General features: G+C 47.9%; 1 protein-coding gene across 2 annotated transcripts in view; it reads left to right on the top strand.

Moving 5' to 3' along the window:
* The window catches only part of LOC103185393 (ras and Rab interactor 3), a 33552-nt gene extending 18898 nt beyond the window's left edge, over positions 1 to 14654 (top strand). For both annotated transcript variants that reach the window (XM_007903854.2, XM_007903853.2), the window contains 5 exons: positions 72 to 1604; positions 2256 to 2564; positions 7036 to 7167; positions 8421 to 8584; positions 12748 to 14654. In XM_007903854.2, the coding sequence (XP_007902045.2) occupies positions 72 to 1604; positions 2256 to 2564; positions 7036 to 7167; positions 8421 to 8584; positions 12748 to 13059 (2450 nt within the window). In that variant the 3' untranslated portion in view covers positions 13060 to 14654. The remainder of the gene's footprint in view (positions 1 to 71; positions 1605 to 2255; positions 2565 to 7035; positions 7168 to 8420; positions 8585 to 12747) is intronic.
* The last annotated feature ends 230 nt before the right edge of the window (positions 14655 to 14884 follow it).

Genomic DNA, 14884 nt, shown 5'->3' with positions numbered 1-14884 from the left:
TCACCTCATTTACTCCTATTTACCTTACCTTTGAATAAAAGGTTCCCTGTGTGTTGTGTTCTCCCCGTTAGAGTTCTGGAATTCAGACGTGAACAGAAGGTTCAGGGAAGGAAGTTCCTCGATAGCCAAAGGCTTGAATGTCACTGACAGCCAAACCCACAGCCAGAAATCCAACTCGTGCTTCCCCACAGACAAAAGGCAATGCTCATGTGAGATTGAGCTGTCAGTCGGAAATGATAAGTTGTGGTTTGTCAATCCAGTGTTCATCAAAGAATACTGCAGCGCTGCCCCTTCTTTTTCTCCACCGAGTTCACCACCATCTTCACCGCCCTCTGCCCAAAGTTCAAACTTCGGAATCAATATGGGTCTCAAGAGCAAGAGAGCTCCCCCGCTCCCTCCCCGGCCAAAGCCGACGGAAGTGCTTTCTGCACTGTCCGGCAGCTGTAAAGGTGACAAGAGGAACACGAATGGTGAGAGGCCGAGGCTATTGAGTGAAGAAATCAAAGTCCTGAAGAGTGACGTTAGGTTAGCGGAGCAGAGTGAGGAGCCGGGTAGAGGGGGCAAAGAGATCGAAATCAACGCAGACGGTGGCAAAACTCAGAGTTATTTCAGACTTCCTCCAATACCGCCCAGGCGCCGTCTGTCAGAAAAGCTGTACATAGAAGCTAGCGACAACAAGACTGAGGAGGTCACACGAGTTTCCGAAGAAGAGATGTGTAGTGCTAAAAATGCGGAGAACAGTTTGCAGTCTGAGAACAGCAGGACGCTGCCAGTGGAGGACCTCATCGACCTTAAAGCGGATGACCGACGTGAGCCGCACGCAGAAACACTGAGCGCTGTTCCTGAAAGCCCGAACAACATCTCCTCGGGGGCACCCGGAGTCGAGCAGAAGAGGAACAGCTCAGGTCAACCTGTGCCTGTCGCACCTCCGAGAAGAAAAAAGATGTCCAGGCAGGTCGGCTGGGACTGGCAGAAGACTCGAGGAGAATGTATTCTGGAAGGACAGGAAATCAAAGAGGCAGACGACGAAAAGACGGGTGAACTAAATGTTCAGTTGCCTGACACTTCTAACTCCTCAGCACGGAGTTTAATGGGCCCCTCGACCCCTATCAGGAGTGAATGCGTGGACTCCGGGAACCTCACCAATTTCAAGCTGTCTGACGGGTCCCTTTACTCGACTGAAAATAATCAAATGACCCCTGTCTCAGAGCCAGATTCCTACTCCACGAGCAGCACAGAGGAAGAGCTGGAGACTGTGACATCTCCATCGCGCTCCAAGAACAAGCGCCACTCCATCATCTTAGACAAGGCCAAGAACCGACTGTCCATAGTGACTCTGAGCAACGTTTTCAACGCCTTTCGTTCGACGGACAGGAAGATCCAGAAGAGGATAACGGTACTTGCTCAGGAGAAAGAGTCTTACTTTGGCCACCTGGTCCAGGACTACAAAACCTACACGTTGGAGACGCTGGGGAACCAGACCTCCAGCACGGAGCTGCTACAGGAAATCCGTCAGATGATGACCCAGCTGAAAAGTTACCTGTTGCAGAGCACAGAGCTGAAGTCAGTGGTGGATCAATTTTATCAATCCGAAGAAAAGTTAGGTAAAAACTCACTTTTCGTTTCTTTTTAATTCCCCTTTGAAAACAATAGCTACAACAAGAAATTACGTTCCTGTGTAAAATTGGCTGCTGCAAAATATACAGTCTACACTTTACATCAAATCCTGTGAAATGCTTTGAAACGCAAAGAGTCTCTGTGCAAATTGTCACAACTGAACAAATTGTGGCCTAAAATAATTATTCTGGACCATTGGGGGAAGTGATCTGTTCACAATGCCTTCACATTTCTTTAAACTTAAATCCTTATTTTATAGGAACATAGAAATGTACAAGGACCAGAAAAACATAGAGTTGCACTCCCAACAAGTTGGCTCCAAAGTAAATTTCTTTCAATTGAATAAATGAATAGATTTCGCTGTGTTGTTAATAACAATAATAATAATCATAATCCTTGCATTTTATATGTAGCGCCTTATCACATCTTCGAGACGTCTCAAAGCACTTCACAGGATATACTTTAAAGTGAATCAACCCCCCCACCCCCCCCCCGCCACCCCCCACCTCCCGCCACCCCTGGCAAAACTTGCCATTGAAAACACTGCCTGTCAAGCTTCCCCATTGCTTGACTAAACTACGACCACCCTACCCTGTGATGTACGCAAACCCTGTTCCCTTTTCTTTCTCCTGCTTCAGAGGCCGTGGTGGAGGCAGCACTGTGCAAGTGTGTGCTCAAGCCCTTGAAGGAGCAGGTTAACTCGCAGCTGAAGGAAATCCACTCCAGGAACGGCACCTTGAAGCTTCTGAAGGAGAACCAGCAGATTGTGCAGAATACGACCACCACAGAGTTGGGGGTGACCACCTGCGTGCCTGAAGTCAGTCTGCTGGAGAAAATACAACAGAAGTTCACTGCCATGCACCAGGCCTATTCACCAGACAAGAAGGTCAACTACTTGCTCAAGTTCTGCAAGCTGATTTACGATTCGATGTCTGCTGGAAACCCTGGTAATCATTTACATTACAATTCTTTTTTTTTTTTGACGTTTGCTGTTACATCGTGACGACGTTTCAATTTTTCCTTCCGGTATTTTGTTATAATAATAATAAATAACAATAATAATCCCTGGCGTTTGATATAGCACCTTACCATGTCTTCGAGACGTCTCAAAGCGCTTCGCAGAATATACTGTGAAGTGAATTGACTGTATGTTTTGTGGGGGGAAACGTGGCAGCCAATTGCGCACAGCAGCGTCCTAAAACGGTGGTGGATTGAGCGACCAAATTATTTTTAGTGATTTTGAAGGAATTATTAACCCCGGAAAAGCGATCCACCAACCGACTAACAACCAGGTTCCTACTTACTGCTAGGTCAACAGAGGTGCGTGGAGCAAGGAAACTTGCCCGACATTTCTTCCTGCCGAGAATCAAACCCAGAGAGCCCACATTAGCAAACTTGACGGCTAGACAAACATTTGTTTTGGACCCGTGCCTTTGGTCAAACCCTCAAATTCCTGGTCTTTTCCTCCTCACTCGATGATCCCCATCATCGCCGTGAGGTGCTTCAAGGTTTAGTTCTTTGTGACGGCCGCTATATGTCCAAGTCGTTGATAGTCACATTATGAAAAACCCTTTGATACGTAACAAAATTACATCTGTGTAGCGCCTTTCATGTCGGGAGGACGTCCCAAGGCATCACTGGCGCTGAAAGAGATTTGAGTCGGACATGTGCCTGAGCAAACGAAAAAGAAACCCAAGGACCTCGTTTACAGTAAATATCTTCTGTCTTAGTTTTTTTTTTAATTTTCTCCGGTTCTGCTGGGAGTACTTTGAACATCATTGTACTCTCACTGGACTTCAGTTTCTCTTTGATATTTTCCTTCTCAAAGCAGAAAAAGAAACCGTGTCCGGCAAACTAAAAATATCAGCCTGGCTTTTGAGGCAAGAGATGGATATCGTTGGCTTACAAAGAGTAGCTTGTCTTCACGGACTGACTGGAATACGCTTTAAAAGCTACATTGTGCTTCACATAAAGAGTACTGTTTCACCTCAGATTCCTCGGTAGCAATTTGCCCCCTGGTGCTGATCCATCCTGATCTAGAATTAACCCCCTTTTTGGCGGTACTTTTTGTTCAAGAGGGTCAAAGTCAGGTTAAGCGCATTGGGACACTACCCTGCATGAGGGTGCTATATAAATGCAACCTGCTGTTGTTGATGATGATGATTGTCCAACGCAGTGCGAGGGCAGAGATTCCATGCTTCGGATGAGACATTAAGCTGAGTTCCCATCTGCCCTCTCGGTTGGACGTTAAAGATCCCATCCTCACCCGGATGATAGTCGGCAATCCTCCAGGAAAAACTGATCATTCATTCCGTGGCTGATTGCGGGACTTTGCTGTGCGCTTGCAAATCAGCTGTCATGTCTGCCTACAAGAGCACAGTCGCTGCAAATTGACAGCATTTGCCTGTGAAGCTGCATGGGACACTTATATAGATCAAATCATAGCAAGCCTCCAATTGAGACTGGCAATGTCACAAGTAGCAACTCTTGTTGATAAGCAGAACCCTATTACAATGGGAGTAGAGTTCACGCCATCAGAGGGACAGGTTGCCTGTGACCAGCAGAAGCTGCTATTAAGAGTCACCCTGTAACCTCCTGTAGTGACACTATGGATGGTTTCCCCCCCCCCCCAATGTAACACTCTGGTTGATTGAGTGTTCACAAGTCGTTGGTTTAGACGGATGTATTTCCTTTGATGTGTTTTCCTGATGAATAATAATAATAATAATAATAATCCTTGCATTTGATATAGCGCTTTTCACGTCGGGAGGACGTCCCAAAGCGCTTCACAGAATATACTGTAAAGTGAATTGACTGTATATTTGTGGGCGAACGCGGCAGCTAATTGCGCACAGCGATGTCCCACAAACAGTCGTGGATTGAAAATGACCAATTTATTATTGTTTTTGGTTTTGGAGGGATTATTATTAGGCTCTGTGTGGAGTAAGGAAACTTGCCCAAGGTTTCGCCCTCTGCCTGGAATTGAACTCAGGTCTCTCACTTGCAAAGCGAGTGCTCTAACCACTGAGCTACAGGACTCCACAAAGTGATGAAGAGTGGAACGAGTGGTGGAGCAAGTCTACTGTGTCCTTGTGATTAAATTAATTATTTTGATGGATAGATAATAATTTTTATATTAGACGATGTCAAAATAAGTGACACTCCCAGCAGCGATGCATCCGATGAGCAGCAAATGCAATGTCTTACTTGGGGAGGTGGTGACTGTGGTGAAACATTTCCATTCGTAAATAACCACTACGCAAATGTTACCTGTTCACCATTGCTCTCTGAGCAGTGCGCTTCTTGGAGGCTGATTACATACCTTCTTCGCTCCATGATTCGGTTTAATGACAGTTCCCTCCATCTCGAGCTCTACTCACCAGATATTCTAGCGTTTCAGTGTGGCTCAATTGGTAGCACTCTCACCTCTAGCTCAGGATATCATAGGTTCAAGTCCCACATCTGTATTTGGGCTCATAGCTTAGTCTTACACTCCCGTGATGGTAGTGAGGGCAGGGTTACAATTGGTAAAGGTGCCACACTTCTGTTGGGACATTATATTGAGGTCTGTTCAGGTGAATGCTAATGGTCAAACTCTCTGACAGTAGCCCTGTGTGAGGGGCGCACTTTAATTTCAAGTTGTTGTTCTTGTGTTCATTGATTCCAACTGGAGAGTGGGGACATCACGTCTCTTGTCAGCCTCAAGCTACACATTTACAGCCCAGAACCTATTATGTATAAATATATATTAAAAAAGCAAGGAACTAAAAGAGATCCAAATGAGGTTTCTTTTCAAAGTGCTCCGTTAGCAGTTTTTAATTTTCTCAGGAAGTACCGCAGAAATAGCTTTGCAGACGGGCTGAGGCAGAGACCTGCACATCTTTTAATAGCTCTTTTCAAGTGACTTGTACATCCCCAAACGCTGAGGCTCAATCTGCTTTTTTTTTAATCAAACGCAGCCTGGTTTGAGCGCAGCTGAACTTTCAAAGTGAATTTCAGTCACCCATCTCTGGTACACCAACAGTGTCTCTGTTCTCACTGCTGCGTTTCGCCCACAAAACACACAGTCGGTTCACTTTATGGTATATCCTGCGAAGCGCTTTGAGACGTCTGGAGAAGGTGATGAGGCGCTGTATCAAATGCAAGGATTATTATTATTGTTTTATTACAGTTGCGTGCAGTGTGGCGTTAGTTTCAAGCTGCCACGTGATGTGGGGTATCATCTGGGCCCATGACGCTGAGTTCAGTGGAACAGAAAGGAATTTATAAACCACCACTAGATAAGCTTAGGCAATTGCCGAAATAAAACCTTTCTAAGTTTCCTAAGTTAGCATCATTTATTGGTGTCAGGCTGGCTCAGAGTCATTGACTGCACTCGTGCCCCTGAGTCAGAAGGTTGTGAGTCAGGACTTTGAACTCATTTAGTCTGGCCTGAGACTGCAGTGCAGCTCTGGGGCTGTGCTAGGTGGGTGGTAAACACAGTGACCAATTTTGCACACAGCAAAGAGGAAGCTCCCATCTCTTCTCGAATAGTGCCATTGCATCTTTAACGGGACCTTGGTTTAATGTCTCATCTGGGGGAACAAACAGCCCTCAGGATTGCACTGGAGTGTCAGCCTAGGTTGTGTCCTGAAAATCCCCGATGACGTTTCAAGCAATTGAACGCACAATCTTCTGACTCAGATTGAAAATGCTATCGACTGAGCCAGGCTGACACCTAGTCCAAGAAAGAACAGTTTCATTTTTTATATCTATATATATCTATATATGTAGCACCTTATCAAAAGTTGGCTGCCACATTTCGCCCACAAAATACACAGTGAGTCGCTGACAAAACATACTGAGTGTGTGTTACAATTACTGGTAAAGGTAATTCTTTGTAAGTAAATGTGGTGGCTATTTGCATCAGTGAGGCCCCACAAACATTCATGAGTTGAATGACTGATTCATCTGGAGGGTTGTTGGCTGCAACACCAGAAGAAACTCCCTTCCCTTTTCAAATACTGTGGTGTTGTGCGATTTTTAACTCCCCCAAAAAACTGTGAAGGCACAACAAAGCTGAACGAAGACCTTGGAAAGCGATCATCTTAGGCCTGCGATGGTAATTCACTGGTGACAGGACAGTTCGGTTTGCAAGTGAGAGACCTGGGTTCGATTCCCGGCAGGTTTCCTTACTCCACACGCCTGACAATAATCCCTCAAGAAAAGAAAACAATAATAAATTGGTCACTTCAACCCACGGCTGTTTGTGGGGACGCTGCTGTGCGCAATTGGCTGCCGCGTCTCGCCCACAAAATATGCAGTCAATTCACTTTACAGTTTATTCTGTGAAGCGCTTTGAGACGTCTCGAGGACGTGAAAAGCGCCATATCAAAGGCAAGGATTATTGTTGGATTATAATTCTGCTTTTCCTTTTAGGAAAGGTACATGGGGCTGATGACTTCCTCCCGGTGCTGATGTATGTGCTGGCCAGGAGCAACCTGACCTCCCTGTTTCTGGATGTGGAGTACATGATGGAGTTACTGGATCCTTCTCTGCATCTGGGAGAGGGTACGTATGGCTTTGCTCCGGCGCAGACTGTTGTCCATCGTGCGCTCGTGTCAACTGCACCACTTGGTGGCCATTGCTGGGAATGCACGTCAGATAAAACCAAAACACATCCAACGGCATTCGTCTCGCATTCAAGGGTAGGAATTAAGCCGCAGGTTTACTTATGCCCTCGTACCAGCAGACCGATGGTTAGTGCAAGCTTCGTTCTCGTTCTCCGGGGCCCGCGCAAAGGTGACTTGAATTCAAGAGCAGAGGGATTTCTAACAGTCCTGATAATAACGATAATAATCCTCGTGTTTGATGCAGAGCCTTTCACGTCAGGAGAACGTCCCGAAGTGCTGACTGATTCTGACCCACACTCACACCCCATAGAGTCAGCAGACCTCTGCAATTATTTTGCTTGATCCATCAGCCCATCGGCAGGCTTCAGTATCAACTAAACTCCCTTCTTTCTGTGTCTGTTTGGATCCAACAACCACCCACAGCACTCACATCCTGTCTGGGGTCAAAGGGCCAGACTTGAAACACACCCCCAACTAATGGCTATTCAAAGTGGCTGGTTTATTTAGTTTTTTTGTGGATAAGATAAACCTCCCCATCTGTTTTATTGAGTTACTTCAATTGGCAAACCACAGGGCCCTCCCTTCCATCTTGGGCTGGTTTCCGTAAGAGAATCTTGCTGTGAGACATACAGGATCTCCCTCAGATCGATCATAACTCTGTCTGTCCAGCGCCTTGGGAGGTGCTCCCGACGTGAAAGACGCTACATACAAATGTAATTTTGTTGTTGTTGTTGATCAAGATGAAGGCTATATGACGAGCTCGATTATCGCCCCTTATATGGACTATGAAGTAACATCATCGCAAAACGTTGAGCTAAAGCGGATTGAAGGGAGGTCAGAAAGTATTTCCTCACACAGAGGGCTGTGGAGTGCGTCGCCTTGGAAGGCTATGGAGGCAGAATTCATTGGGATGTTTGAAAGGGAGACAGAAACTTACTTGAGGAGGAAGTGGGAATGTGGGAGGTTTGGGCGGCATCTGGCAGCAAGAATAAGCGAGTGGTTTCAGATGGGGAACGGGGGTAGATTGAAGAGGGGGTAAAAAGAAGAAGACAAATCAACGGAACCACAGCCACTGATAAATTAAAGTAACAGACTCTCATCCCAGATACCTTGACGTTACGGCACATTAAATTTATTCAGCGTTTTAAAAAAATATATATAAATCTATTGCTGGTGGTTGTTCCGTTTCAGGATATTATTACCTCACGACGACGTACGGAGCTTTGCATCACATTAAACACTTTGACAAACAGGCTGCCACCCGGCAGCTCAGCCATGAGGTGCAGGATTCGATCCACGAGTGGCAGAGGAGGAGGACTCTGAACATGAAGCAGATGTCGAGAGTATCAGTGCAGGTCAGTGTCACGTTAGGGAGATGAATTAAGTAGATTTACAGCACAGAAACAGGCCATTCAGCTCAACCAGTCCCTCCTGAAGTTTATAGGCAAATGAGCCAGGTCAAGGAAGGTGTTATAATTAAACTGCGATACATCTGAGATTTGCCCGCGTGTGTGTTGTGTGTGTGTGGGCGCCCGTATGTTGTGTGTGTGTGGGGGGGGTGGGATGGGGGGGTGTATGTATGCGTACGAAAGTGTTTGCGTGTGTACATGCATGCTATCTTATAACATAGCATAGCTCACAGGATCAAAGTACAGATAGTCTAGTATCGCTGGTGCTTTTATCCACCACCTTGTCTAACCCCACTCTCCTGCTCACTCGCTGACCTCCTCAATATCGTATTTTTCAAAAAACCAAACACCGATCAAATTCCCTTTTTAAAACCATTTCTCACACTGACGTTAAGGGTTGCAAAGGGCTTCCAACACCAGGAAGCATTTCTTTCTTCAGGGAGTGAATTAACAACTGGAACAGGTTACCAGGAAAGGTGGTTGAGGCTAAGATACCGGAATGATTTATAGATATTTTTTAAAAAGATGAGAAGAGGGAAGGGTGGGTATTCTGGAAGGTTGAGATCAAATGGTCCGAAAGGGCTTTCTTCTTCCGAACCTTGCGAGCTTTAAGTTTGCGTGTTTGTGTTTTATCCGGTCATTGGAGACCTGTAGCTCAGTGGTTAGAGCACTCGCCTCGCAAGCGAGAGGACCTGGGTTTGATTCCCGGGCAGGGCGAAATGTTGGGCAAGTTTCCCCCTCCTCTCTAAATGTCTCTCCTCCCGCCCCCCTCTATGTCTCTCCTCCCACCCCCCTCTATCTGCTACTCCCCCTCTGTCCTTCTCTCCCACCGCCCTCCCCGCCTTCTCTCTCTCCAGCCTGGGCATCCTCCGCTGGGCCCATCGTGGCTCCCGGCACTGGCTGTCCCAGAGCAGCAACCCCACGTGTCCCATCACTCACTCCCTCCACTCAAACCGCCTCCTTAAGGCAAACCCAACTTCCCCCCTCCCTCATACGTACCCTCCCCAACTTTTCACTCACATCACCCTCTACAACCATCTCTCCTGTTCAACCCAAACTCCTCTCCGCACCACTCTCTCCTCCCTCTCCCCCCTCCTGCAAACCCACCCGCATTTCCCTCCAAAATGTCCGTTGCCTCTCAAATAAAGCCCTCACCATCCACGACCTCATCCTGGACAAGCACTTTGTCTTGTCTTGGCTCTCCCCCAATGACCCCGTCCCCCTAGTGGAAGCCTCCCCTCCAAGCTACACCTTCCACCACACCCCCCGTCCAAACCAACGTGGCAGTGAGGTGGCCTTCATTTCCAAAACCTCCCTTGGTTTCATCCCCTACTCCTCTGGCTGCTTCCCCTCCTTCGAGCATCTCACCCTCTTCCACCCCTCTCTCCCTTTGAAAATCCTCCTTGTCTACCGTCCCCCTAAGCCCCCCGGCTCCTTCCACAAAGACATCTCTCCTCTCTTCCCTGTCCCTCTGCTCCGAGCACCCGCTCATAATGGGTGATTTGCACCACTTCTGCCGATTTCACTGCCCTCCTCTCCTCCCTAAACCTTACCCTCCATATAAATTCACCCACCTACAACTGTGGTCATGCACTTGACCTTCTCATCACCCACGGCCTTGACATTTCCGACCTCAGCATAGTGGACAAGGCCACCTTGGACCACTTTTTCATCTCCTCCTCTCACATCCCTCTCTCCTCCACCAAGCCATCAACCATCCTCTACCGCTCTTGGAAAAGGCTACCCCCTGAGATCCTCACAAAGGCCCTCTCATCATCAAACATCCTATCCCTCTGGCCTTCCACCCGCGGAGATCCTGAAGCAGCCATCCAGCTGCTCCATGATCGCCTCTCCTCCACCTTCAACTCACTCGTCCCCCTAAAATCCAGAACCATCTCCAAACCCACCTGATCCCCCCGGTACAACAACCATCTCCGCCGCCAAAAAACCCAAACCCGGCTACTCGAATGCAGATGGCAGAAAACTGGCCTGACAGTCCACCAACTGTGGCTCGAGCATCTCCATAGCTACACGCGCAAAAACGGCCTTCTACTCCAACATCATCTTGGAGGCTAAACACAACCCTAAAATCCTTTTTTCCACCACCCACTACCCCCTCCGTGCCCCCCCTCAGGCCTCCTCAATCTTGATATCAAATGCCAAGTGCGAGGAGGTCAAGGACTTCTTTTCATCTAAAATACTCAACATCCGCCAGGCAGTCTCATCCACCTGCCCCTTGTAACCCACCACCACGCCCTCTCAGTCCCCCTCTCCTTCCTCATCATCTGCTCCTACCACGACCCCCATTCTACATTCCTTCCTCCCCATCTCTCCCTCCTCCCTCTCACCCACCATCACCTCCATGAAACCCACCACCTGCTGCCTTAACCCCCTCCCCACCAGTATACTAGTCACCCAGCTCCCCCTCCTCTGCCCACTACTGGCTGACATCATCAACCAGTCCCTCTCCTCCGGATCAGTCACTGCCCCCCTCAAAACTGCTGTCATCAGCCCCCTCCTGAAAAAACCCTCCCGAGATCCCTCAAACCCCAGCCATTACTGCCCTATTTCTAACCGGCCCTTCCTCTCAAAAGTTCTAGAACGCATTGTTGCCAATGAACTCCGCGCACACCTCTCCTCCCACTCCCTCTTCGAACCCCTCCAGTCCGGTTTCCGCTCACAGTACAGAGACTGCACTTGTGAAAGTCACAAACGACATCCTCTCTATCTGTGACCAGGGTTCCCTCTGCCTCCTTGTCCTCCTGGACCTCTCCGCCGCGTTCGACACAGCCGATCATGCCATCCTCCTCCACCGCCTTTCCTCCGTCATCCACCTCAGTGGGACCGCACTCGCCCGGTTCGAGCCCTACCTCACAAACCACCAGCAGTACATCTGCACCAACAGCTTCTCCTCCCGCTCTCACCCGGTCACCTGTGGCGTACCCCAAGGATCCATCCTTGGCCCCCTCCTCTTTCTGATCTACATGCTCCCTCTTGGGGATGTCATCCACAGACATGGGGTACATTTACACATGTACGCGGATGATACCCAACTCTATTTTTCCACCTCTTTTTGCGACCCCCAGTCCCCTGATGTTCTGCCTGTCAGACCTCAGGGGTTGGATGAGCGCAAACTTCCTTCAGCTGAACGTTGACAAGACGGAAGCCATACTCTTTGCCTCTCGTCAACGTCTAAAATCTCATGGTTCTCACCTCCTCCACCTACCCGACCTCCCCCTAAAGCTCTCTGAACCTGTACGCAACCTCGGCCTCAGGTTCGATCCCCAATTATCCTTCCTCCCCCACATCCAGTCTCTCACCAGCACCACTTTCTTTCACCTCCGACTCATTGCCCGTCTACGCCAATACCTCTCCCCAAAAGCTGCTGAAACCCTGGTCCATGCCTTTGTCACCTCTTGGCTGGACTACTCCAACGCCCTCCTCGCCAGTCTCCCCTCCACTACCATCCATAAAATCCAAATCATTCAAAACTCTGCCCACATTCTCACCCGCACCAAACTCCAGTCCCCGATAACCCCAGTCCTGGCCAGACTGCACTGGCTGCCTGTCCCAGAGAGGATCGACTTCAAGATCCTCACCCTTGTCGTCAAATCCCTCCACTCCTCTGCACCCCCCAACCTCTCTGACCTCCTCTCTTCTCACAGCAGTGCCCGTTGCCTTCGTTCCTCCGGGTCTGGCCTCCTCCTCGTCCCGAGTCCTCCGCTCCACCCTCGGCGGCCGTGCCTTCAGCCACTATGCCCCGAGGCTCTGGAACTGCCTTCCTCACTCCCTTCGTCTCACCCCATCCCTTCTCATTTTCAGGTCTCAGCTGAAGTCCTTTCTTTTCGACTGCGCCTTTAGTCACTTTCCCCCCCCTGCCCCCTCCCCCTGGCTCGACCTCCCTCCCCCCGGCTCGGCCCCGGGATCCGTTACTGTGAAGCGCTCTGAGACGCCGTCCGGCGTGGAGGGCGCTATATAAATCCAAGTTGTTGTTGTTGTTACAGTGTATCCTGTGAAGCGCTTTGAGACATCTCAAAGACGTGATAAGGCGTTGTATCAAATGCAAGGATTATTATCATTATTATTGTTGTTGTCACTGTCACTGGCAGGATTTCCTGAGCGTGTCCTTCCTGGATGTCGGATGCGACGTGAAGACGTTTGCGATTAAGCCAGAGAGCACGGCGGAGGAGCTCTGCGTTCAGTGCGCGGAGAAGTTTGGGGTGACCGACCCGGATGACTACCACCTGTTCGTTCTCGTGGACGAGAAGTGTCTGCAGCTCGCGACTGAGGCCGTGCCTCACAACCTCAAGTCCATCCTCCAGAGGAGCCAACCACGGAAAGACTATCAGTTTCTATACAAACAGATCAGCCACACAGAGGAAGCTACAGACCCACCCATCAAAGAGCTCCCGTGTGACTGAATTCTACCAGAGTCTTAGTGCAATAGCACAGTGCATCTCTTTTTTTTTATACGTTGCTAATTTTAAGATATATTAAACGTTTCTGCTTTCAAACGAGCTATTTATAGGTTGTTTATACAACATGTTGAAGCTTGTCCATGGAACTAGCCCCCCCGCACCCCCCCCACACACACACAGTCCACACACACACACACACACACACACGTCCCTTTCCCTCTCACCTGCCATGTTCTCCCGGGCTCTGTCCCAATGCTATCAGTAGGACCGAGGCCTCATCTCATCAACACATCCCTTGAGGAGACTGTCATCAAGTTGTGTTAAAATGGGCCAACGGGACATGATCGAGAATGCGTGCCTGACACTTTGCGTTGCTGCCTTCACCACCCCGAGTCTAAGGCCAGTCATGGAAGAAGGAAGCTGCGTTAAGGGAAAGAATCTCTTGCTTTTATTCTGAATATCCTCCACTACAAACGTTCTACTCGTAACTTACCTCTGAGTCAGTGCCAGTGAGTCAAGTTCTGGATATTCGCAACCGAATATTGTCACCGTTCAACAAGGGCCACTTCCCTATAAATATAGTTCTGGTGGACCTGTCGTGAAGTCTGTCTGATGTGGGTTTCATATTGTATGTGTATGATGTTTTGCCTGCCTATTCCCTGATATTTATAGGGAGAGGGTACATTAGCAGTTATCTTATCACTTTATTCAAGGGCACAATCTTTTAATGACTAAATCTGTTCAGTATAAGGTCCATGCAAACGTACCACTGTTCTTCAATTCCACTTGTACCGCGAGATTATTTAAAAAGAAATGTGAACCACCTCTCTTGGAGAAAGCAAAATACGCTATCGTAAGATATCAGCTAACGGAGACGTTGTTCTCTGTTTAATCCAGGTGACATTCTTTGAGCCAAAGTAGAGCGGTCAAATGCGAACACAAAACAATCCTGTAAGATTTCTTCTCCAGCAATTCTCGTAAGCTCCAGAGGGAGTGCACAATCCAGAAACTATTGTCTTAAGCAACTGACCATTCTAAGCGTGTGACATGTGGCCCAGCAAATATTCTTTATGATACTACTTAATTTTACTTAATACTGGATTTTTAGTACAAGAAACAGTCGGAGAAAGAAAAAAGACGATGCATTGTAATGGTGACAAATTTATAGATTAGGTACCGTATGGATACAAAGTCACTTGTGCCAATGCAGAGAGAGAGATGCACATTTTTCGATGAATATATATTGGGTCACTTACAAACCACTTCAAGACGAGAGACCTCTGCTGAACTGGGACGTCAGCAATATTTTTTAAACTACATTTTTGATGGCATTAAATGGTATTAGATGGCATTAAAGCCACGCATTTGTTTGGTCTGTTCACTGATTTTTCCTCGAGTCTTGTCGTAGGTTTGAATCATTTCACTTTGGATTCAGGTACTTTGTATTAAAACAAAGCTCAGTGATGTCTCTCCTAATAAGAACAGACATCTTCCCTCCACATCCCCACACCCCTGTATATACTGTACATTCATACGACAGAGTTGTAACTGACTCTAACAAGTTTACACAACTGTTTCCAATAAAAAAAATTCTTCAATTTGGCTTCGTTAATATTGATTGATGTGTGAACTCTGTATTTTGCTTCTGAATCTTTCCCTGTGGAATATTAACACGTCTTAAAGAACGTCAAAGGAGTTACGGTAAAGTGTAGGACTATTGACAATTTGCCAATAGTCAATGTCCCACACACCAGTGTGAAGTGAATGACCGATTTTGTCTGGGAGATTGTTGGCCAGAATAATCAGAGGACCTCCCTTCCCTTTTTGG

The sequence above is a fragment of the Callorhinchus milii genome, unplaced genomic scaffold (genome assembly GCF_018977255.1).
Source record: "Callorhinchus milii isolate IMCB2004 unplaced genomic scaffold, IMCB_Cmil_1.0 Scaffold9, whole genome shotgun sequence".
NCBI lineage: Eukaryota > Metazoa > Chordata > Chondrichthyes > Chimaeriformes > Callorhinchidae > Callorhinchus > Callorhinchus milii.
The sequence above is the reverse complement of the archived record's forward strand: the minus strand, read 5'-3'. Positions and strand labels throughout refer to the sequence as shown.